The 25,443-nt window shown below is 40.7% G+C and overlaps 1 protein-coding gene across 1 annotated transcript in view; it reads right to left on the reverse strand.

The window, feature by feature from the left end:
- Window positions 1-2,289: 2,289 nt before the first annotated feature.
- HSD17B3 (hydroxysteroid 17-beta dehydrogenase 3) overlaps window positions 2,290-25,443 on the reverse strand; it is a 55,456-nt gene continuing 32,302 nt past the window's right edge. The window contains exons 7-11 of the mRNA XM_027550247.1: window positions 23,551-23,585; window positions 22,084-22,169; window positions 21,492-21,556; window positions 17,588-17,737; window positions 2,290-3,016 (exon numbers count right to left, since the gene is read on the reverse strand). Of these exons, the coding sequence (XP_027406048.1) occupies window positions 2,906-3,016; window positions 17,588-17,737; window positions 21,492-21,556; window positions 22,084-22,169; window positions 23,551-23,585 (447 nt within the window). The 3' untranslated portion in view covers window positions 2,290-2,905. The remainder of the gene's footprint in view (window positions 3,017-17,587; window positions 17,738-21,491; window positions 21,557-22,083; window positions 22,170-23,550; window positions 23,586-25,443) is intronic.

A 25,443-nucleotide genomic window follows, 5' to 3' on the forward strand; every position in this document is an offset into this window, starting at 1 on the left:
AGCACAAGAAGACGGTTGTCAGTTTATGCCACTAAGTTGGGAAGTCAGTTATTACATAGCAGTAATAACTAGTACAGCTAGCAAGAGAGATTGTCTCACATTTAAGTAGATGAGTATTTAATGTCTATAAAATACCTCCCACTTTGTTGATATCATAAATTTCACAATGAGATACATAGTCTTTTGGCTTAAAGTTTTACCCCCTTTGAAACACAGAGTGAAGTAAAGTAAGAAAAGAAGTTTAATGTCCCAATCTAGGTGCTAGGAACTATTAATGGTATGACTTTGGTAAATCTCTTAATATGTGGGACATATATTGCAACCCTTTCCTCCAGATCCAGTCTGTACCCTTCCCCCTCCCCACCCACAACTTGGTATCTAAGGAGATTGATCTTATGAAATACATCAATGAGTTTCCAGTTGGATATGTCCAGTGGGAGGCACCAGCTGGAGATTCAGAAGAGAATAATGTTTGGATATCATTCCAGTAAAGGAAAAACATCCCTGTTTTTCCATTCATCCTTCTCACTACTCTCAAGTAATTTTGATCATCAGCTGTGTGGGGAGATTTGCCCACACCAGGCAATTCTTGGACACCTGCTGGATGTCCTACAATTCAACTCAATCCTGATGCTATCTGCCTGAAGATAGCATTAGATCTCACAGGTTCAGGGTTCAGTCCCTCAAGGCTGCTCCCACTTCATATGGGAATTGAACTTCAGGCTGTTACCTGGGCTTCTGACCAACTGGTTATAAATCAGGAGTTCCTACAACCCCCTCCTCAGGTGTGATCATTTGCTAGAATAGGTCACAGTTCTAAGGAAAATAGATTACTTACTAAATTACCAGTTTATATACAAAGGAACACAACTCAGGATCAGCCAGATGAAAGAGATGCATAAGTCAAAGTATGTGGGAAGGCATGTGGAGCTCCATGCCCACTGTGGGCATGATACCCTCCCAGCACCTGCACATGTTCACCAACCTGGAAGTTCTCAAAACCCCATAATTACACTTCATATTTTGTGGAGGCTTCATTACATAGTCGATTGATTAAATCTTTGGTCATTGGTGATTGAACTCAATCTCATCTCTCCCCAAAATTTGAGGAGTGGGGCTAAAAGTTCCAACTCTAGTCACATGGTTGGTCCCTTGGCAACCACCTGTCATTTTTAGGGGCTTTCTAAAAGCAACCTCATTAACTTAAACTAAAGTGCAGATGAAAGGGGCTAACTATGAATAACAGTTGACATATTTATAGATCTTAACATTTAGTAAATTCCAAAGAATGGTAATGAAAATGAAATATATGTTTCTTACTGCAAATCACAATGTTGCAATCCACCTCTCCCTGTCTATGGTGTGGCCACAGCCTAGTAACATCTTTCAGTCGAAGGTCACAGCTCCTCTGAGGCAGTGCTTCTTATACAATGCCCCTCTCTCTCTGCCTCCCTCCTTCCCAATCTTCCTAATATTTCCTCTTTTGCTAGCCCTTTCAGACCTTGGGGTAGTAAAAGCACCCCTCAATCACTAGCTCGGATGACTTACCTAACACTCTCCCCACACGTTTGCAATTAATTCCTCACATTTCTCAATCATGCCTTCTGTTTCCTCTTGGGATACTGGCTGATAAGGAGATTTTATTCTTCATCATAAAAAAGAGATTTCACACAACCAGCCTGCCTCATAGATAGAGCAAGATAATCAATGTGACAAATTAGCTCAGGTCCAGTCACAGGCTTCCCTGATAGCTCAGTTGATAAAGAATCCACCTGTAATGCAGGAGACCCCAGTTCGATTCCTGGGTCAGGAAGATCTGCTGGAGAAGGGTTAGGTTACCCACTCTAGTATTCTTGAGCTTCCCTCTTGGCTTAGCTGGTAAAGAATCCGCCTGCAATGTGGGAGACGTGGGTTTGATCCCTGGGTTGGGAAGATCCCTTGGAGAAGGGAACAGCTACCCACTCCAGCACATAATCTTTGTTCACACCACAAATGCAAATGACAGTCTCAGAAGAGATAGATGCCGCCAAGCACTGCCAGTACTTGGAGCATGATGATGTCTAAGGGGGGCACCCTTCATTAATGCCAGACAATACCAGCTCACCAGCTGGCATGCTCCTCCCTCAACTCCCTCAAGACTTGAATGAGTAATTCCCCAACATGCCACCCTATATATGTTGACAGTTGAAACCCTCAGTCCAGCACCCCAAGAACTGGAGACCTGTAAAAACCTCATTTCTGTAGATATCAACTCCTGCACTAGAACAATGGTTTTTTAAACTACTTTTATTTAGCAATGTATCATTTTTTGTTTTTATTTTTATAAACACAGTCTTACATGGAACTCCAAATAAAATTGAAATAGATAAATCTGGGGCAGCATTAGTTGAAACAAGGGGTTCCCAGCAACTGTCCTGAAGTAGCCATTGCCCCACCTATTCTCCTAGACAGTTTCCTGGGTCTCTAAGGAAGCCAGCTTGAGAACCAGTGACTACTCAAGAACTACTACAATCTTGATAATGTTTAGGGAATTCAGACAGTCTATCATATAGCTATAAAAGTAGATTACTAGGTATAATTGTTTTTAATATTCAAAGAATCAGAAGCTTTCTTCTCACATTATATAATCCCATATAGAAATTTTCCAGTATGACATACAGACACTCTTACCTTCTCTATTAAAACCCTATTGCACAACACATGTTTTTACATCACAGCTCTCCCAAAGATCTCCAGACTTGAGTAAAATTGCAAAAAAAAAAGTTGAGTTTTATGTGCTGTATCTGTGACATGGGCCCTCCAGTTTCAGAGAGGTTAAAGGTAGTGGTCTGTTTCTGAGTCCTCTGTGGCCAATGCAGAATCTGGTGAAGAAAGCAATGCTGGATGGCACACGAGTTCACCAGCACTATCTGATGTTGGCATTCTTCTTGAGGTAGTCCACGTAACGAGTCAGGAGCATCTTCTGAAACACACTGCTGTAGAAGGCCCACGATGGGATCAGGCTCAGAATGACAGCCTTAAATAGACAAAGACATAAGTGTCTGGGAGAGAAGAGGAGCAAGGAGGATGCAATATAACATCTCAGTTTATATTCATCATCTTTAAAAATACATATCTGATGAATGAGGTTAAGTACCAAACCTTATAAGTAGTCATTAAAGTTTCAATGTCTTGTGACACTTTCTTGGCAAATGAGGTTTTCTCAGGAACCAAAGTGGTCACTTGTCAGATCAGTTGTGATATATTTCTAAATTAAGAGAACTCTGTCCATAGTAACACCCTCCCTATCTTCCTTCTCTTGGTGAGCACCTTTCTCTTGGCCCTTGATCTCCCAGTATCTTTATATTTATTCTACCAAGGTTCTACTAAAATGAGATTCCAGGAAAGAATCAGAAATGCTTTCCATCACCTGACACAATGCTGAGGCACACTGGTGTACCTGAACGCATGAAAGAGTTAATGAACAGGAGATTGGCCAAGACGGTGGAGTAGGAAGATGCTGAGCCCCTCCCCTCTCACAGGCACACCACAGTTACAGCTATTTACAGAACAACGATTAATGACAGAGACCTGAAATCTAGCAGAAAAAATCTCCTACAACTAAAGACAGAAAGAGGAAACCACAAAGAGATGAGTAAAAGTGGTGGAATGTGGTATAGTCGAGGCCCTTTCCCATGGGTAGGAGACCCACAAATAGGAAGATAATTACAAGTGCCGAGGTTTTTCCTAAGGAGTAGGTGTCTGAGCCCCACACTGGGCTCCCTAGCCCAAGGGTCCTTTGTCAGGAAGAGGAGGCCACAGAATGTTTAGTTTTGAAGGTCAGCAGGCTTACTTTCAGTAAAGCCAGAGGGTGTTAGGGAATAGAGACTCCACTTTTAAAGTGCTGTGTGCTTAATCGCTCAGTCATGTCTGACTCTTTGTGACCCCACGGACTATAACCTGCCAGGCTCCTCTATCCATGGGGATTCTCCAGGCAAGAATACTGGAATGGGTTGCCATGCTTTTTTCCAGGGGATCGTCCCAATCCAGGGATTGAACCCAGGTCTCCCACATTGCAGGCAGATTCTTTACCGACTGAGCCACCAGGAAACCCCCACTTTTAAAGGGTGCACACCAAATCTTACACACTCTGGGAACCAGGGCAGAAGCAGTAATTTGAAAAGATCCTGGGTCAGACCCACTTGTTGATCTTAGAGAACCTCCCAAAAAGGCAGGAGACAAGTAGAGATCACTCTGGAGATATAGACCCTTGGGCAGCCACTTGGAGAGCTCATTCTACCACTGATGCTGGTAAGCACCATTTTGGAATCCTCCGACTAGCTTTTTAGTGTCAGAACGTGGCCCCACTCACCAGCCTCTCAGCACCAATACTGAGACTACTCAGGCCAAGCAACTAGCCAGTCAGGGACACAGTTTCACCCACAAGTAGGCTGGCTGTCTTAGGACACCTTCTTGAACACCTAGCTTCCCCAGGATCCAGCCCCAACCTCCAGTGTATTGGCACTGGCCCCAAGACCCTCAGGGCCCCATGGTCAGCTGTCAGGCCCAAACCTGCCCATTAGCAGGCCAATACCAACTCCAGGACTCCCAGGGCCTGCAGCCAGAGACCCTGGGACTCAGTTCCACTCACTAGTGGGCTGTCACTAGCTCCAGGACACTTTGGGTCCTAGTCTTGAATACCAGCAGGCAAACACCAGTTCCAAGACCCACAGGCCCTTTAGCCAGAGAAGCCAAGACCTGGTTCTGCCCACCAATGGGCTGTCACTAGCCCCTGAACCCAGTCTCACCTACCAGCAGATGGACACTATTTCCAAGAATGCAACATTCCCACACCCTAACATGTCAAGACCCAGTCCACCCACCAGTAGGCTAACATCAGTAGCCTCCTGAAACACCTTGGGACTCATAGCTGCCCTGGAATCAGACCCAGCTTACAGCTTTGGAACACCACAGACTCAGCAGCCAGCCATGTGAAGAACCAGCCCCACCCACTAGTAGACCTACACTAGATCCAGGATGCCAAGCCCTGCAACCAGTCACCCTGAAGTCTGACTGCACACACCAGTGAGCCAGCGTTAGCCCTGGGACCCCGCTGGAGTTCCCACCTGGCTCCTAACAACCCAGACCCACCCGCCAGCAGCCTCTGCAAAAGACAGAACTGGGAGCCAGCCAAGCTTATCAGACCACCCACAGTAATCAGCCCACCAGAACAGACGAGCTCGCACAGTCCACATGGGGGCACTCCTAGAATATACAGCTCTGTTGAGCAGAGGAGAGCGTACTTCTAGGATATACAGAACCTTTCCTACAAAAGGCCACTTCTTCAAGATAGGGAAATTTAACCAACCCACCAGATACATAGAAATGAAAACAGTAAATTAGGCAAAATAAGGCAACAGAGGAATATGTTCCAAATGAAGGAACCAGATAAAACACCAGAAAAAAAGAATTAAGTAAAGTGGAGTTGAGCAATCTATCTGATAAAGTTCAAGGTAACGATCAGAAAGATGCTCAAAGAATTCAGGAGCAGAATGGCCAAAGATGAACAGAGTGAGAAGTTAAAAAAACAATTTTTTAAAAGAGAAAACATAAAGAGAAGATATTTGAAGATATAACAGCTAAAAACGTCCCTAATCTGGGAAAGGAAACAGATATCCAGGTCCAGACAGCACAAGAATCCCAACCATGATCAACACAAAGAGGACCACATCAAGACACATAGTATTAAAAACAGTAAAAATTAAAGACAAAGAGAGAATATTAAAAGCAGAAAAAGAAGAGCAACAAGTTACATAGAGGGGAATTGCCAAATGGCTATCAGCTAGCTTTTCATCAGAAACTGCAGGCCAGAGGAGAGTGGCGTGTGTATTGAAAAGGATGAAAGTGAAAAGCCTACAATGAAAAATGCTCTACCTGGCAAGATTTTCATTAAGATTTGAAGGTGAGAACAAGGGTTTTACAAACAAGCAAAAGCTTGAAGAGTTCAGTGCCATGAAATCAGCTTTACAAGAAATATTAAAGGAACTTGTTCCCTAGGCAGAAAAGAAAAGACCACAAGTAGAAATACAAAAAGTACTAAATAAAAAATCTCATCAGTATAGCCAAAGATTCAGTAAAGGTAGTAAATTAACCACATATAAAGCTAGGAGGAAAGTCAAAAGAAAAAAGTAATAGTAAAAGCATCTATATCCACAATAAGTAGTCAAGGTATAAACAAAACAAACAGATACAAATTATAATGTCAAAAAAGTAAATATGGAGGGGCAGGGGGTAAAAATGCAGAGTTGTTAAAATGTGTTTAAACTTGAGCAATCATTAACTTAAAACAATCATGTTTTAAGTCACCCAGCTGTGTCCAGCTCTTTGTGACACGATGGACTGCTGCACACCAAGCCTTGATAGCTATATATAAACCTCACGGTAACCACAAACCAAAAACCTATAATAGATATATATGCACACACAAAAGAAAAAGGAACCTAAATATAACATTAACAACTGTCACCAAATTAAAGGAAAGCAAGGAAAAAACTTTGAAAGGAACTACAAAAACAACCCAATTCAAATGGCAGAACATACATATCAATAATTACTTTAAATGTAAATGAATTAAATGCTACAATCAAAAGACACAGAGTGGTGGAGTGGATATAAAAACAAGACCAGTATATATGCTGCCTACAAGAGGCTCACTCCGTATCTAAAGACACACACAGGGAATGCTCTGGTGGTCCAGTTGTGAGGACTTAGCACTTTTACTGCCATGATCCCAGGTTTGATCCCTGGTCAGAGAACTAAGGTCCCACAAGCTGTGGCACTGTGACCAAATTAAGTAATTAATTTGGACACATACAGATTGAAAATGAGGGGATGGAAAAAGGTATTCCATGCAAATGGAAATAAAAAGAGTCAGGTTACAGTACGTATATCAGAAAAATACACTTTAAAACAAAGACTGTGTAATAAGAGAAAAAGTAGGAATTATTTAATAATTAAGGGATCAGTTCAAGAGGATATAACTATTGTAAATAGATGTGCAACCTACATAAGAGCACACAAACACATAAAGCAAATACTAAAGGGGGACACTGACAGTAGCACAGTAAAAGTGGGGGGACTTAAATGACTCACTTGTCCATCAGCGGACAGGCCACCCAGACAGAAAATCAATAAAGAAACACAGGCCTTAAATTACACGTTAGGACAGATGAACTTAATACATATATATATATAGAACATTCCTTCCCAAAGCAGCAAAACACACATTCTTTTCAAGTGCACATGGAACATTCTTCACAATAGATTATATGATAGGCCACAAAAGAAGTCTCAGGAAATTTAAGAAGATTGAAGTCATATCAAGCATATTTTCCAACCATAACACTATGAGACTAGAAATCAAACAACAACAACAATGAAAAAAAAACTGAAAAAAACACAAACATGTGGGCCATTGCTTAGCAGCATAAACGATATGCCACTAAACAGCTAGTGCATCACTGAAGAAATTAAAAACTGCCTGGAGACAAATGAAAGCAAAAATAATGATGTAAAACCCATGGGACACAACAAAAGCAGTTCTAAGAGGGAAGTTTATAATGATACAAGCCTATCTCAGGAAACATGAAGAATCTCAGATAAACTATCTAACCATACACCTAAAGGAACTAAAAAAAGAAAACATCCCAAACCCAAAATTAGTATAAGTAAAGAAATAATAAAGATCGAATCAGAAATAAATGAAATAGAGACTAAAACACAATAGAAAAATCAATGAAACTAATACCTGCTTCTTTCAAAAGATAAAATTGATAAACTTTTAGCCAGACTCATCAAGAAAAGAAGAAAGAGAATCCAAATCAGTAAAATCAGAAATGGAGTTACAACCAACATCTCAGAAATAAAAAGGATCATAAAATATTACTATGAACAATTACATGCCTATAAAATGGACAGCCAAGAAGCATTGGAAAAATCACTAGAAATGTACAATTTTTCAAGATTAAACCAAGAAGAAACAGAAAATATGAACAGACCAATTACCAATAATGAAGCTGAATCAGTAATTAAAAAGACTCCCAATATCTCCCAAGGCAATAAAAATAAAAGCAAAAATAAACAAATGGAACCTAATCAAATTTATAAGCTTTCGCACAGCAGATGAAACTATAAGCAAAATGACAACCTATGAACTGGCAAAAAATATTTGCAGACAATGCAACCAATAAGGGCTTAGTTTCCAAAATACACAAACTGCTCCTATAACTCAGAAAACTCCAAACAACCCAACTGAAAAATGGGCAGAAGACATAAGTAGACATTTCTCCAAAGAAGACATTGTTGCTGTTCAGTCACTAAGTCATGCCTGACTCTTTGTGACCACATGAACTGCAGCATTCCAGGCTTCCCTGTCTTTCACTATCTTCCTAAGTTTGCTCAGATTCATGTCCATTGAGTCAGTGATGCTATCCAACCATCTCATCCTCTGCCACTCACTTCTCCTTTTGCCTTCAACCTTTTCCAGAATCAGAGTCTTTTCCAATGAGTCAGCTCTTTGCATCAGGTGGCCAAAGTATTGGAGCTTCAGCTTCAGCATCAGTTCTTCCAGTGAATATTCAAGGTTCAGATGGCCAATGGGTACACGAAAAGATGCTCAACATCTTATTTATTACAGAAATGCAAATCAAAACTATAATGCATTATCACCTCACATGAGTCAGAATGGCCATCATTAGAAAGTCTACAAATAATAAATGCTGGAGATGGTCTGGAGAAAAGGAAACCCTCCTACACTACTGATAGGAATGTAAATTAGAGCAGCCACTATAGAAAACAGTATGGATGGTCTTTAAAAAACTAAAAATAGAGTTGCCATATGATCCAGCAATTCCACTCATGGGCATCTGGAGAAACTTGAATTTGAAAAAATATATGCACCCTAATGTTCATACCATCACTATTTATAATAACTAAGACATGGAAGCCACCTAAATATTCACTAGCAGATGAATGAATAAGGAGGATGTATATATATATACATCTATGAATGAAATGATTTCATTTGAAGCAACATGGATGGACCTAGAGATTATAATAAGTGAAGTAAGTCAGACAAAGATAAATATTATATGATATCACTTACATGTGGAATCTTAAAAAACAATAAACAAATGGACTTATTAAAAAATAAAAATAGACTCACAGATATAGAAAACAAATTTATAGCTACCAAAATGGATAGCAGGGGGGAGGGAGGTAAATTAGGAGTTTGGGATTAGCAGATACAAACTACTATATATAAAGTAGATAAATAACAATATCCTATATCTCGTGATAAACCATAATAGAAAAGACTGAAAAAGAATATATATATGTAAATGTGTATATATATATATATATACATATATATGTATGTATATATATACATATATATGTATGTATATGTATATATATATATATATATAAACTCATTCTATGATACCAAACCAGACAAAGATATCACACACCAAAAAGGAAAATTACAGGCTAATACAACTGATGAATATAGATACAAAAAGTCTCAACAAAATGTTAGTAAATTCAACAATAATTAGAAAGATTATACACCATAATCAAGTGAGATTTATGTCAGGGATGCTAGGGTTGTTCAATATTCCCAAATCAATCAATGTGATACACCATATTAACAAATTCAAGAATAAAAATCATATAATTATCTCAATAGATGTAGAAAAGGCTTTTGACAAAATCTAACATCCATTTATGATCAAAACTCTCAACAAAGTGGGTATGGAGGGAATTTCCTCAACATAAAAAAGACCAAATATGGCAAGCCCACCACTAACATACTAAATGAGAAAAAGCATTCCTTCTAGGGTCAGAACATTCTCATCACGCTTATTCAACGTATTAGTGGAAGTCCTAGCAAAGCAATCAGACAAGAGGAATCCAAGTTGAAAAGGGCAAAGTAAAACTATCAGTTTGTAGATGACATACACTATACATAGCAAATTTTAAAGAGACCCAAGAAAACCATTAGAACTCATCAATGAATTCAGTAAAGTTTCAGGATACAAAATTAACACACAGAAACTTGCTCTGTTTCTATACAATAGCAACAAACTATCAGAAAGATAAATTAGGAAAACAATCTCATTTACCATTACATAAAAAAAAAAAAAAGACCTTTTACCTAAGGAGTTAAAAGACTTGTACTCAGAAAACTATAGGTCACTGATGAAAGAAACTGAAGATGACACAAAGGTGGAAAGATACAACATGTTCATGAATTGGAAGAATTAATATCGTTAAAATGACCACACTACCCAAGGTAATCTACAGATTTAATTCAATCCCTATAAAAATGCCAATGACATTTTTTCAAGGAAGTAGAACAAATAATTCTAAAATTTTCATAGAAACACAAAAGATGCAAAGGAATAGGCCAAACAACTTCGAAAAAGAACAAAGTTATGTATCATGCTACCTAATTTCAAGCTATACTATACAAACTATACTACTGTAATCAAAACAGTATGGTACTGTCACAAAAACAGACAGATCAGTGGAACAGAATAGAGAACTGAGAATTGAACTGACATTTACATGGGCAATAAATCTATAACAAAGGAGACAATAATATACAAGAGTAGAAAGACACCCTCTTCAATAAAAGGGATTGGGAAAACTGGACAGCTACATGCAAAAGAATCATACTGGACTATTTTCTCCCACCATGCACAAAATTAAATTCAATGTGGATTAAAGACTTAAATATAAGACCTGAAACTATAAAATTTCTAGGAGAAAATATAGGCAATATGCTCTTTGACATCAGTCTTAATAATATCTTTGCATATATCTCCTCAGGTAAGGAAACAAAAACAAAAAGAAACAAAAGAAACTATATCAAACTAAAAAGCTTTTGCACAGCTAAGGAAACTATCAACAAAACAAAAAGGTCACCTACCAAATGGGAGAAAACATTTGCAAAAGATTTGTCCAAAGTACACAAAGATCACATAAAACTCAGCATCAAAAAAAACAACCAACTTGTGTGAGGGAGATTCAAGAGGGAGGGGACATATGTACACCTATGGTTAATTCATGTTGATGTATGACAGAAATCAAACCAATATTGTAAACCAATCAATCAACTAAAAATAGATAAATATTATTTTTTTAAAATGGACAGAAGCTAGAACATGGAAGCAACCTAAACATTCATCAACAGAGGAATGGATAAAGAAGATGTGGTGCATATGTACAATGGGGTGTTACTTGGCCATAAAAAAGAATGAAATAATGCCATTTGCAGTGATATGGATGGAACTAGAGATGATGATACTGAGTGAAGTTAGAGAAAGATAAACTATATAATATCACTTGTATGTGGACTCCAAAGAAATAGTACAGATGAACCTATTTACAAAAGAGAAGTTGAGTCACAGGTGATGTAGAAAACAAATTTGTGGTTACCAGCGGGGAAAGGAGGGGCAGGGGGTAAGGATAAATTGGGAGATTGAGATTGACATGTATAGAATATATGACTAATAAGAACCTACTGAGTAGCACGGGGAATTCTATTCAATACTCTGTAATGACCTACATGGGAAAGAATCTAAAAAAGAGTGGATCTATGTATGTATAGCTGACTGACTTTGTTGTACAGAAGAAACTAACACAATGTTGCAAATCAACTATACTCCAATTTAAAATTAATTAAAAAAGAAAAAATGGGCAGAGGATTTGAATAGACATTTTCCCAAAGAAGACATATAGATATCCAGCAAGCACATGAAAAGATGCTCAACATCGCCAATTATCAGAGAAATGCAAATCAAAATCACAATAAGATACAACTTCACACCTGTCCGAATGACTATTGTCAAAAAGACAACAAATAACAAGTACTGACGAGGATATGAGAAAAGGGAACCCTCAGATATTATAGAAAACAGTATGAAGAGTTCTTAAAATATTAACAATAGACTACTGGAGAAGGCAATGGCAACCCACTCCAGTACTCTTGCCTGGAAGATCCCATGGACAGAGGAGCCTGGTGGGCTGCAGTCCATAGGGTCGCTAAGAGTCGGACACGACTGAGAGACTTCATTTTCACTTTTCACATTCATGCATTGGAGAAGGAAATGACAACCCACTCCAGTGTTCTTGCCTGGAGAATCCCAGGGACAGCGGAGCCTGGTGGGCTGCCGTCTATGGGGTAGCACAGAGTTGAACATGACTGAAGCGACTTAGCAGCAGCAGCAGCAGAACATCCAGCCACTTCATTCTTGGATATTTATCTGAAGAAAATGAAAACACTAATTTGAAAAATATATGCACCTTTATGTTCATTGCAGTATCATTTATAGTAGCCAAAATATGGTAGCAACCTAAGTGCCCATTAGTAGATGTATGGATAAAGAAGATGTGATATATATATATAATATATGATGCAATAATTTATATATTAATAATTAATGTGTGTAATAATTTATATATTATACATAATTTACTCAGCCATAAAAGTAATAAAATTTTACCATTTGTGGCAACATAGGTGCACCTAAAGGGCATTATGCTAAGTAAAACAAGGCAGATAGGAAGACAAATACTCTATGATTTCTTTCATATGTGGAATCTAAAAAATCAAATGAATATACAAACATAACAAAACAGAAACAGACCCAAAGAACAAACACGTGGTTTCCAGAAGGGAGGTTGGTGGGAGGAGAGAAATAGATGAGGGAGATTAAGAGGCACAGACTTATAGTTGCAAAACAAATGTGTCACAGGCACGAAACGGACAGTGTGGGAAACACGGTCAATAATTATATAATATCTTTCTGTAGTGAGAGACTTACGGGGATAACTTAAAAATTTATAGAAGTATCTAATCACTATGTTGTGTAACAAGAACTAACATAAAATTGTAAGTCAATTATTCTCCAAAAACAAACACACAGAAAAAGAGATCAGATTTGCAGTTACCAGCGATGAGGATATGTTATGTGAATGAAGGTAGTCGAAAGGTACATACTTCCACTTAAAAGATAAGAAAGTACCAGGGATATAATGTACAACATGATAAATGTTGTATTATATACATGAAAGTTGTTAAGAGAATAAATCCTAAGAGTTCTCATTAAACAAAAAATTTATTTAATTTTGTATCTGTATGAGATAATGAATGGTCACTAAACTTATTGTGCTAAAGTTTTCATGTAAGTCAAATCATTATGATGTACACTGTAAATCTATAGAATGCTGTTATGTCAATTAAATCCCAATAAAACTGGAAGAAAAAAAATCATTTACAGAGTTAATGACTTACAGTCATGCTGCTAAGTCACTTCATCGTGTCCGACTCTGTGTGAACCCACAGACGGCAGCCCACAGGCTCCTCTGTCCCCCGGATTCTCCAGACAAGAATACTTGAGAGGGTTGCCATTTCCTTCTCCAATGCATGCATGCACGCTAAGTCGCTTCAGTCGTGTCTAACTCTAAGGGACCCTATGGACAGCAGCCCACCAGGCTCCTCCGTCCACAGGATTCTCTAGATAAGAATACTGGAGTGGGTTGCCATTTCCTTCTCCAGAATCAGTCATGCTGCTGCTGCTGCTAAGTCGCTTCAGTCGTGTCCGACTCTGTGCGACCCCAGAGACGGCAGCCCACCAGGCTCCCCGGTCCACGGGATTTTCCAGGCAAGAGTACTGGAGTGGGGTGCCATTGCCTTCTCCACAAATCAGGCATAGCAAGGCGTAAGTTATTATCATGGAGTATTTACTTTGAAAAAGGGGGGAAGCCGCAAGTTGAGGCACAGATGCCTATTTACATACATAGGAGGCAAGAGGCGCAGGCGTTGGAAGGTTCTTGACCTCAAATTACATTTGTGTCCTATAAGACAGGTCTAGGTAAAAGCAATTATTTCATCCACAGTGTCATCCTGTTAATCCAACATTCCTCAATCGATCTACAAAACATCCCAGAAACCATTTTTAGTTTCCTGCTTTGGGATACCTCAGAGGAGTGCAAAAATCACAAGGCTCAAGCTGCCTGAAGAAATCACGATACTCCCCACAAGGTTCAAGTTTTCCTCTAGTTGAACTTCTGTTGTTGAACCAATTGCCTTCTTCCACTGGCCAATTCTATGAATCAACACAACTTCTTCAAAAAACTTCATTTTTATCCCAGCCAGAACTTTTTAATTTCACAACAAACCCATTAACTTGGTTTTTTTAATTAATTAATTTATTTTTAATCAGAGGATAACTGATTTACAATATTGTGTTGGTTTCTGTCATACATGAATCATCCATAGATTAACATCATTAGCCTTGTCTTGAACTAAATGTTCTGGATTACTGAAGTCAGCCATAGATAAAATAAGTGGAAATATCAGCCTCCAAGAAAATGTTCTAAAAAGCCCCCTCTCCCATCCCCATCTTTATCTACCTTCTCCCAACCTGGAGGCACCATGTAGAAGGGACAGGAAATGTTTGGCATCAGGCAAAAGTGGGCTTAAAACCTTGCTTTACCATTACAAGCCAGGTGCTCTTAGGCCATTGGATCCATCTGAGCTTCATTTGATCTGATCCAGCTCTGAGCTTCGGTTTCCTCAGCTGTAAAAGGGGAGCCAATGTCCTGTCTCACAAGATGTTTAGGAGAATTAAATGAGGTAACTATGAAGCCCCAAGTTCCACATGGATTCTTAGGCAGAGGCTCCAGTCCCACCTCAGTTGTTGCCCCAAAACTCCTTGGGGGTACCCAGCATCCTGTGTTGACCTCACCTCTCTGAAGTGGAAGACTTGCTTGTCTGCTGGTTGATTTTATTTGATTACCCATAACTTTAGATTCAGTGATCTTTCTACACCCTGGAATATTCAAAATTGGTTTTAAGGGTTTTAATGATTTACGTGTTTTCCTTGTTTTCTCTTTTGCTTCACCAAGCACAGACTTTTTTCTTGTTTTTGGCATCTGTTTGCCAGTAGAGATCAGAATTTGTTACATAAGAAATCAAAGAGAAATTTTTTTAAAAACTCAACTTTTGACATCTAGAATTGTATCACAGTATGTAGCAAGACAATAGTCTTGCAAGCCACGCTATTGTCTCAAGAAAATATTTTCTAAATGCTAATGAATTCCATTTAAAACATCAATATCCTGGATGACTGCAAGTACAGAGTTCTGCTAAGGGATGGAGAGGATGTCTTACCCACTGAAAGTGAAAGTGAAGTCGCTCAGTCGTGTCCGACTCTTTGAGACCCCATGGACTGTAGCCTATCAGACTCCTCCGTCCATGGGATTTTCCAGGCAAAAGTGCTGGAGTGGATTGCCATTTCCTTCTCCAGGGGATCTTCCTGACCCAGGAATCGAACCCAGGTCTCCTGCACTGCAGGCAGACGCTTTACCATCTGAGCCCCCAGGGAAGCCCACTGGAGCTTGCTGAAGCCCACTGAAGTCTTACCCACTGGAGCTAGCTAAATCCCTCTAAGATGGACAGGATGTGACAGTGGGAAAGCATGCAAAAAGCCCTGGAGATGATGGGAAGAAGAGAGAAAGCGCGAGACATAGCCAGATGTGTGTTCTCTGATATGTTTGCCCTCTGGGCTTAGGCTGGAGGGCTGGGGGTCTGGGGTGAATGATAGAGAAGTGTGATAAATAAGTAAGGGTGGCCAAGGAGGGTTTATTGTCTCCACTCTTCTGGAGTGCAGCCACAGAATATTATCTCAGCTTAGCAAGGTAGGTGCTGAGATTTGATTTTCCAGCACCTCTCAGTTCACGTTGGTGCTGATGCAGAGTAGAAAGCCAGAGAGCCTCTGTTAACCAAAGCTGCAGATGGACAGCTGGCCTCTGGTGGGATGAAGGAGGTAGCAGAGATTCAGGGATCTGCAGCCATCACTAGCTAGCCCAAAGGACAGAAAGAGTCACCCCCTCACGCCCACAGACATAAACTAGCAAGGTGAGCGATCATCAGGTAGATGAGGGGACACCGGCCACATACACTTAAGGACCAGTGGGAGCTCATAAGTACTCTTTCCCCAGTGTCATCTTAGAGAGGCAGGAAGAAGGGACACTCCAGCAAGACTGAACATTTTTCTCTAAATAATGGGCAGCATATTTCCTAAATGCACAGTTTAGATTATCAGATCAAACTAAGTTAAAATTCATTAGACATTCCACTAATTTGTTTTCATGCCATGCAGAAAGCAGTGGTCTGAAGAAAAATGAGATCAGCAATTGGCAATAAAGATCTTATATTCTTTCTGGTTGTCTACTTTGCAATGTGAGTTCGAACAGTGATTCCACACATTGTTGACATTCTACAGTAAAAGTAGCAAGTAATCAGCTAAGACATTCAATACCTCTTGCCACAGCCTCAGTACTGAGGCCCAGGAGATAGCCTAATGCTTTGGAAGGATTCAGTGCACTGCCCTATGAATCCCTCTAGCATCAGAGAGAGAAAGAAAGAGATAATTCCCACAGCAGGAGGAGAAGGGAACGACAGAAGATGACGTGCTTGGATGGCATCACCGACTTGATGGACATGAGTCTGAGCAAGCTCCAGGAGTTGGTGATGGACAGGGAGGCCTGGTGTGCTGAAGTCCATGGGGTCGCAGAGTCAGACACGACTGAGTGACTGAACTGAACTGAATTCCCACAGCAGAAAAGCATATGAGATAGAGGAGAAAGTCGATATACGAAGGAAAAGTAAATACCTGGCTAAAATTCTTTGGTGATGCTGGAAACAGAACTATCCTGTCTGTCTGTTTTCAGTATTAGTATGCAACTCCTCTACCTTTGTTTCATGTTTGTTTGTTTGTTTTTACTAAAAACAGCCCAGGGATGGCCAGAACTCCTCATGCCACATACTTCAGACTTTATTTCCACATTTGATGGAGTCCATAGCGTACAGGAACCGTCTTGTACTTGCTCACGAGAGCCAATTGTGAGCTTCCTCCTGAGTTCATGTGCAGTGACAACACAGTGGTAGCTTCACATCAATCATGGTAATCAATCAGTAAATGCTACACAATGGCAGTCCACTCCAGCACTCTTGCCTGGAAAATCCCATGGAAGGAGGAGCCTGATAGACTACAGTCCACGGGGTCGCAAAGAGTCGGACACGACTGAGCAACTTCACTTTCACTTTCTTTCACTTTCAAGGTATTTTGTTTTTTTGGTTTTTTTTTCCCTGGAAAGTTAAACATTTACTGGCACAGAAGGCCAAAAACATAGACAGCCCCTACAGGGAAGAAGCACCTTGAGTTTTGGTCTGACCTCCACAAAGCTCTGGGAATCACTTTACTTTCTGAGGGGAGAGGTGAGGCACCCAAGGATGAGATAAGCCAACTTCGGAGTCATCTACAGCTGGACATCCAGCCCTCCAGCTTCTCCTTGCCCTGGCTAAATATGCCTTTTCATGGGCTGGATTACCCTCAGCAGCATACCTCTGGCACCACCACCCTTGTGTGACAGAGAACTACTGAAAGCTCCGACAGCAAGGAAAAGCTGACTAATCCCTGCTGCGGCCACACGCATGCCTGTCCTCCCTTGCTTCAAGAAAGGAGAAGTTATCAATTACCAAGATTTCATGGGTGAGGCAGCCACAGGTTTCGTCTCCAATCGTGACATAATTCAGTGATTCTTTAACAAACTCATCCGCAGTCTTGGTTATCATGTTGGTACTTAGATACTTGGTCATTGGAGTTGAAATGGCATATGGGGTCAATACCTACAACGGGAAATGAAAACCATGACACAGGAGCAATCTGCCCAGCCCTGAGAAATTAACACCCATGTTACCATCCCTTCGTGTTCGAACTCTATTCTTCCCTTAAAAAGTCTCAGGACAATATATGATCATAGAATAGTTAAAGGTGTGGAACCAGCACAGAGCTGGGATCAGAAAGGTTGATTTCTGGCTTAATTTAGCAAGCAACTCCGGATGAGGCCTTAGTCACACTACATCAGGTGGTTCAAGTAGACACAATGTGAGTGAGAACATGAACTCTTAGAACCCAGTTCCCCCACTTGGAAAGTGAAAATGCAGGACATCCAGTTATATTTGAAGTTCAGACAAACAATGGAAAAATGTTTAATTATATATCAAGTTGATGGGATATACTTATTCTCAAAATATTATCTGTTACCTGAAATTCAAATTTAACTGGATGTTCTATGTTTCATCTGGCAGAGATATCACAGAAGTTTATTTCTAACACACGTTACCAAAGTTGGAGCCCTTTCAAGTACTTTAGATTCCCACTTTCACACTTTAGTTAGGAGCCAGGAACGGCACATACCTCATAATCTTTCCTATTCTGGTAAGAAAAAAAAAAAACCAGCAGCACACTGGACTCTGAAAACCCCACCATGCTTCCACCAGTGGTCTCACCACATGTGGCCTGGCGTGAGGTTTCATGATGGGGTTTCTTACTTTATTCCCTGACATAGAGACCTTGGCATCTTCAGGGAAAAAAATCCATGTTTTTTTTTTCTTCACATTACTTTTGAAATTTTTGTCACATCACTTTTTTTTCTAATCACACTTGAAATTACATTGTTTCACAGTTGAATCCAGTGTGTTTCAGTCAATTCAATTCAATTTGTTCTCACGGAAATTGACACAGTTATTCATTTGTATAATACTTTTCTTCCAAAGATCTCTAAGTGTACTGTTAGAGAAATATAAGAAGTATCTTTTTTCAAACTCAGTTTTCAGATAGGGAAATAATAAAAGTGTTTCTATTCCCACAGTGAGTTTTGGTTGACAAAACACCTTTCTGTACAAAACAAGGGCTCAATAAACATTGGTAAAAATTTGCATAATTACTTATTCACTACATCTTCACAGTAACCCAGAGAAGTAAGCAGCTATTATAAACCCCTTTTTACAGATGGGGATACAAACCCAGAGAGTTTAAGCAGGCTGTTCAAAATCACTCAGAGGATAAACGGCAGCACTGGGATTTGAAAATCAAACCCAAGGGTACAGTGCACACTGCCTCAGGAATTTTACAAATATTCATTGAGTACCAATTACATGTGTGTTTGGAGAGACCAGTTAGTTTTCAAAACATCATAGAGTCTTTGCCAGGACTTGTAGCAGCTCCAAGGCTTCTGCATGAGAGAAGGAGCTCCCTTCCTCTACCCCACCTCCCCCACATCTTCTGCTCCACAGAATCCACTGACTTAGCAGCTACAGTATCTCTGGCCCACAGCTATCAAGCTCAAGATGATACTGAGACTGTCACATGGCTAGGAAGTGGCTAAATGTTTAGTTTAATTATATATCAAGTATTGATGGGATATACTTATTCTCAAAATATTATCTGTTACCTGAAATTCAAATTTAACTGGATGTTCTATGTTTCATCTGGCAGAGATATCACAGAAGTTTATTTCTAACACACGTGACCAAAGTTAGAGCACTTTCAAGTACTTTAGATTCCCACTTTCACACTTTAGTTAGGAGCCAGGAACAGCAGATACCTCATAATCTTTCCTATTCTGGTAAGAAAAAAAAACCAGCAGCACACTGGACTCTGAAAACCCCACCATGCTTCCACCGGTGGTCTCACCACATGTGGCCTGGCGTGAGGTTTCATGATGGGGTTTCTTACTTTATTCCCTGACATAGAGACCTTGGCATCTTTAGGGAAAAAAACCTTGTTTTCTTTTTCTTCACATTACTTTTGAAATTTTTGTCACATCACTTTTTTTTCTAATCACACTTGAAATTACATTGTTTCACAGTTGAATCCAGTGTGTGTCAGTCAGTTCAATTCAATTTGTTCTCACGGAAATTGACACAGTTATTCATTTGTATAATACTTTTCTTCCAAAGATCTCTAAGTGTAAGTGGCTCTGGTAATCATTAGCACTGCTCACCAAGTATTTCTAGTTCTTCTTTCTTCCAAACACATGATAGACTTGCACTTCCTGGGTCCCTATAGTTGGATGGGACCATGTAATCAGATCTAACCAATGAGAATGAGTAAAAGTGACAGGTGACCTATCTGACCCAGAGCCCTTAATTATCAAAGGAAGTTCTCTTGAACTTGTTCTGTTTTTTCTTTGACATGCCAACTGACAGTATTCAAGATGGAGGCTGCTCCATCAGCCAGGCACCCAGTCACTACAATGAATTAATCCCCTCTGACAGTTCACAGTGAATATGTAGCATGAATGAGAAATATATCTTTGTGGTTTTAAATTAATGAAATTTTAGGAATTGGTTTTTACTGCAGCAAAATTAGCTTACGCAGAGTAACACTGTTGCAAAAGGAATCTGTCCTCAGCTAGGAGCTGCAGAATGGATAGAAGGGAAAAATCTTTGATAAGTAAGACTTCAGTTCAGCAAGGCTGAGAATGGGATTGTACTCACTATAACTGGAAAGATGCTTTTATTTACACAGTTCCTACTATTAACTCACACCTGCCTATTGAATAAGCTTCATCCTATAACTTGTTAATTCATAGGAATGTCCACCTGAGTGTTTTAATTGAAAATTGGTATGTATAGCACTAATTTTAAAAATAAAACTATGAGTGTGACTTTTTCATATATAATGGTGGTGGTTTAGTTGCTAAGTGGTGTCCTTGTGACCCCATGGACTGTAGCCTGCCAGGCTCTTCTATTCATGGGATTCTCCAGGCAAGAATATGGAGTGGGTTGCCATTTCCTTCTCCAGAGGATCTTCCCGACCCAGGAGTTGAACTCAGGTCTCCTGGATCGCAGGCAGATTCTTTACTGACTGAACTGCATGGGAAGCCCTATTCATATATAATAGCATGTCATCAAACTTCTCCACAAACAATTAACACAAAAAACCTCTCTAAACTGTTTATTCCAAGTTCCAGAAACCACTTGAGAGTTAACTGTGTTGCCAAAGAAAGCACATGGCATATTGTTCAGGCTAAAGACCGCAGTGATGATACAATTTTCTGTTTACAGTTCAAACAAGGTCAACTCCATGACTCAAGAGGAAGCAGAGCACCTCTTCCCCTACTGCTCAAGAACCAGACTGTGGAATCTCTGTAGCCCATCACAGATGAACAGCAACCAAACACAGCATTCTCTCCCCTCTTCCAACATAGACCAAGTACCCGGTTTTCTGTTGCTTGTTCCCCACACATAGTTCCTCCCACATGAGCCTATCTTCTGGATCTAGGTCAGAGAGTAAAGGATGGTTAGACAAGATCCTAATTTCTGTCCTGATGGCAGCATCAGGCAGCAAGCATTTCTGAGCACCCACTCACCCCACCCCATTTCCTTCTCCGGCACTCAGGGCACGGATGAGGGCAGCAACAGGCAGAATGATGGTGGCCCCACTGCCACCTCAAGGATCACAGGAACCCACGTGGTGTCATACAGACCCTCTCTCCCAGTCACACATGCTCAGCCCATTCTGCCAGAAGGAGTGGCCCTGGCTCCATGGGGTCCAGAGTCCCCATTCCCAAGGACACAGAACTATTGACCTCACCTGGATGATGATTCCCTTGTCCTTATATTCTGCTTGCAGTGCCTTGGAAAATGTGCACACAAAGCCTGGAACAAAAAGAAGAAACACCTAAGGACTTGATTCTCTCTTGGAGCCAACTTGCTCAGATTTCAAAGGACACCAAGAGAGCTTGCCTTGATGGGAGTTAGTTAGAACTTCATTTCCTGGTCTGGGAAGAGCTTCCTCAAAGCAGAAATATACATTTTGTAATAAATACCTACTTAGGGCTGCCACATGTGTAGATGCCATACCCAGGGAGGTCTCTGGGATGGAAAGAAACTATCAATACAATGTTACTTGCTGGCAGGAAAAGTGCACCGGCTCCCAGGCAAGGAAGTGAAAGGGGGCTGGAATTCTAAGGTGGCTGCAGAGCCTGGCTGTGCTACCCCAAGGCTTCATCAGCCCAAGGGCACATCTTTTTCAAATTTGCACCCAGATACTGGTGGACTAGCTCCCTGTACCTAGAAGAGTGCCTCTAGGCAAATCTGCCTATCAGCTTGCCAGATGATCTGAAGGAAAGAGCTAAATGGGAAAACCAAAGGAAGGAGAAGGAGACTTGGGCTACATCTGTCACTCACCTTGGAAGCTGAATACATGGAGTACAGAGGCCAGGGAAAGAGGGCCACCCCAGAAGATATGTTCAAGATGAGACCTTTCTGCCTAATAGGCAATGAAACAAAGTTTCAGTTACTTTGATACTTGATTACACCTTGAGAAGGGAGAAAACAAAGGGACTCATGTGAACACTAGGAAACTTCCATCCTCTCTAGGTTTCTGTGTGTGTGCTAAGCATTTTGCTTCCAAGAACTGAGTCCAACTTCACCTCCATCATGAACAATACTACCATACAATGATGTCAGTTGGTAGCCAGTTGACCTCAAGGGCTGGTGACAGGAAACAGGGGCTCAGCTCCAGCAAAGATCCCCCATGAAAATGCAGAGAACTCAGCTCAGACAAGACTCAAGGGGGAAGGGAGGCCTCTCTCTCAAGTGTGACCACATGAGCTCAAAGTCCCTTCTGACTCATAAAAATGACCCACAACAGGAAAGATGTCATATGTAGAATCCTTCCCTGGGTGGAATTTGACAGTCCATCATCAGCTTACACAGGCACTTCTACACAAGTCTCTGAGGTTCTTACCCTTTGGAAGTTCAGTATCTTTAACCCTTCCCTAATAGATGGATTCAATCCAGAAAAACCAAGAAGCTTCACATTTGAATACCAGGGCCAAGCCCCTTCTTTCTCTAGGGAAGATAAAACTATCAACCATTTGCTTTAATGAATACCACCTGAGCAAAACCAGTTCCCAAATGGGTATTGTACTGCTGCTGCTGCTGCTAAGTCACTTCAGTCGTGTTCGACTCTGTGTGACCCCATAGACGTCAGCTCACCAGGCTCGCCCGTCCCTGGGATTCTCCAGGCAAGAACACTGGAGTGGGTTGCCATTTCCTTCTCCAATGCATGAAAGTGAAAAGTGAAAGTGAAGTCGCTCAGTCGTGTCTGACTCTTAGCAACCCCATGGACTGCAGCCTACCAGGCTCCTCCGTCCGTGGGATTTTCTAGGCAAGAGTACTGGAGTGGGGTGCCCTTGCCTTCTCCAGGGCATTGTACTAGGGTGATTTAAAATGTGGAATAAATAGAGACACTGATGGGATAGTGATTTTTACCCCTAAGTTGGAGTATTCATTCTGACAAGAGTTGAAATACATAATAACAAAGAAATGGTCTCAGCCCAACTTCTGAAGTTTCTTTTAAGCTCATTGTGAGTTAGTTTTTTTTAATACAAGGTCTGCTGGAATTGCTGTTTTCTTCCTCCCTCCAGTATATGCTACATTTGACCTTCATATATGCTTATCTGTTGGCAAAGCTGGCCTGGTCCAGAATGTTAGGCTTTCAACCACAATCTCCATGAACTTTCACCGCAGTTTTATCATTTGTTAAAGCAGCAGCAGATGAACCTTGTCCCCCTGATCCCCAGCTCAGCTGACTGCCAGGCCAGGCAGCACAGGCTGCTCCAAGCCTTTTCAAGGAAAGAACTTACCTTGATTCCATGTGTTTCAGAATCAGCTGTGTCATCTATAAGAGAAGACCAAAGCCCTGACATTAAAGAAACAAAGTAGCAATGGGCAGTGGGAATTTGGGAAATAGGTGCTGGAAGAAACTGGAGAAAGAACTTCAGCTTCTCAAATGGCCTTGAAAATCTGCTGACACTCATTGGAGGTAATTTTGGCAACATTAGAGTCTGCTGGAACCTACCCAAGGCATCTTAAACAAATGGCAAACAGTTCAGAGGCCTCTAGTTTCTTCTTCCTAAAACTGAAGTCTTTGTGGAAAACGGAGTGAAAAGCTATGGAACTGACATATGGCTATGGGACCAACAATGAGGCTCCCAGACTCCCTTCATTCTGGCAGAGAGCTAAAAGTAGGTTGGCCATTATAAAACCCCACAGGAGTTAGAATTAGGGAACCGTCAGGAAACCTAACAAGTGTCCATCTCACATACAAGGTACGAGATAAAGAAGGACATCTCTTCAATTCAACAGCAGCCTTGTTAGCCTGCATGCGGTCTATGAAATAGCTCCCTAGATACATGTCTGCTGGTCTGCTGGAGTTACAACAGGATTGAAAAATCCCTTCCCCAGTCCAATTTACTGCCCCCGGGAGAGGTCCTCCCTGTCAGTTCTGGAGCAACACCCTTGCCTTGATTCTCCCAACTTCATTAAGGTGGAGCACTGTTGGACAGCATTTCTCATAGTCTCCCAAAAGCCTGATTGGGTGAATGATCCCAATTAGACAGACAACACCGGACTTTGTGGGTCCCTGTCTCAAACATTCCAGTATTTAGTCTCTTATCCTACCTTCCCTTTGCCCTCAAACTCATTCTCCAATTTTGCCCTTGATAGAGAACTCTAGTGTTTCCAGATGGTTCCTTTGGAATAACTAAATGATACTAGTCAACATTCAGAAAACTAAGATCATGGATCTGGTCTCATCACTCCATGGCAGATAGATGGTGAAACAATGGAAACAGTGACAGACTTTATCTTTTTGGGCTCCAAAATCACTGCAAATGGTGACTGCAGCCATGAAATTAAAAGATGCTTGCTCCTTGGAAGAAAAGTTATAACCAACCTAGACAGCGTTATTAAAAAGCAGAGATATTACTTTGCCAACAAATGTCCATCTAGTCAAAGCTATGGTTTTTCCAGTTGTCATGTATGGATGTGAGAGTTGGATTATAAAGAAAGCTGAGCACCGAAGAATTGATGCTTTTGAACTGTGGTGTTGGAGAAGACTCTTGAGAGTCCCTTGGACTGCAAGGAGACCCAACCAGTCCATCTTTACAGAAATCAGTCCTGAATATTCATTGGAAGGACTGATGCTGAAGCTGAAACTCCAATATTTTGGCCACCTGATGCAAAGAACTGACTCATTGGAAAAGACCCTGATTCTGGGAAAGATTGAAGGCAGGAGGAGAAGGGGACAACAGAGGATGAGATGGGTGGATGGCATCACCAACTCGATGGACATGAGTTTGAGCAAGCTCTAGAAGTTGGTGATGGACAGGGAGGTCTGGCATGCTGCAGTCCACGGGGTCACGAATTGTTGGACACAACTGAGCAACTGAGCTGAACTGAACTGAGTCATGTTTCCAACCAGCATGGCCATCTTGGGCATGACATACTTAGAAGCTAACCTTCAATTTGTTTTCTTTGTTACTTAAGGAAGTTAGTGTCTACCAGTGTGTAAAAAATATATATATTTTTTAGAAAATCAAAGCATTTTTCTGCTAAAAGAATCAGAAGGTTGTCAAATACATTTGGGAAACCCTGTGATCAAACAGACCAAGACTAAAAGAGCAATGTATACATTAATGGAAAGGTTTTAGTGGTAAGGCTGCAGACAACAGTGGGACATATAAAACTTTCAGTTA

This window comes from Bos indicus x Bos taurus, chromosome 8 (genome assembly GCF_003369695.1).
Source record: "Bos indicus x Bos taurus breed Angus x Brahman F1 hybrid chromosome 8, Bos_hybrid_MaternalHap_v2.0, whole genome shotgun sequence".
Classification (NCBI taxonomy): Eukaryota; Metazoa; Chordata; class Mammalia; order Artiodactyla; family Bovidae; genus Bos; species Bos indicus x Bos taurus.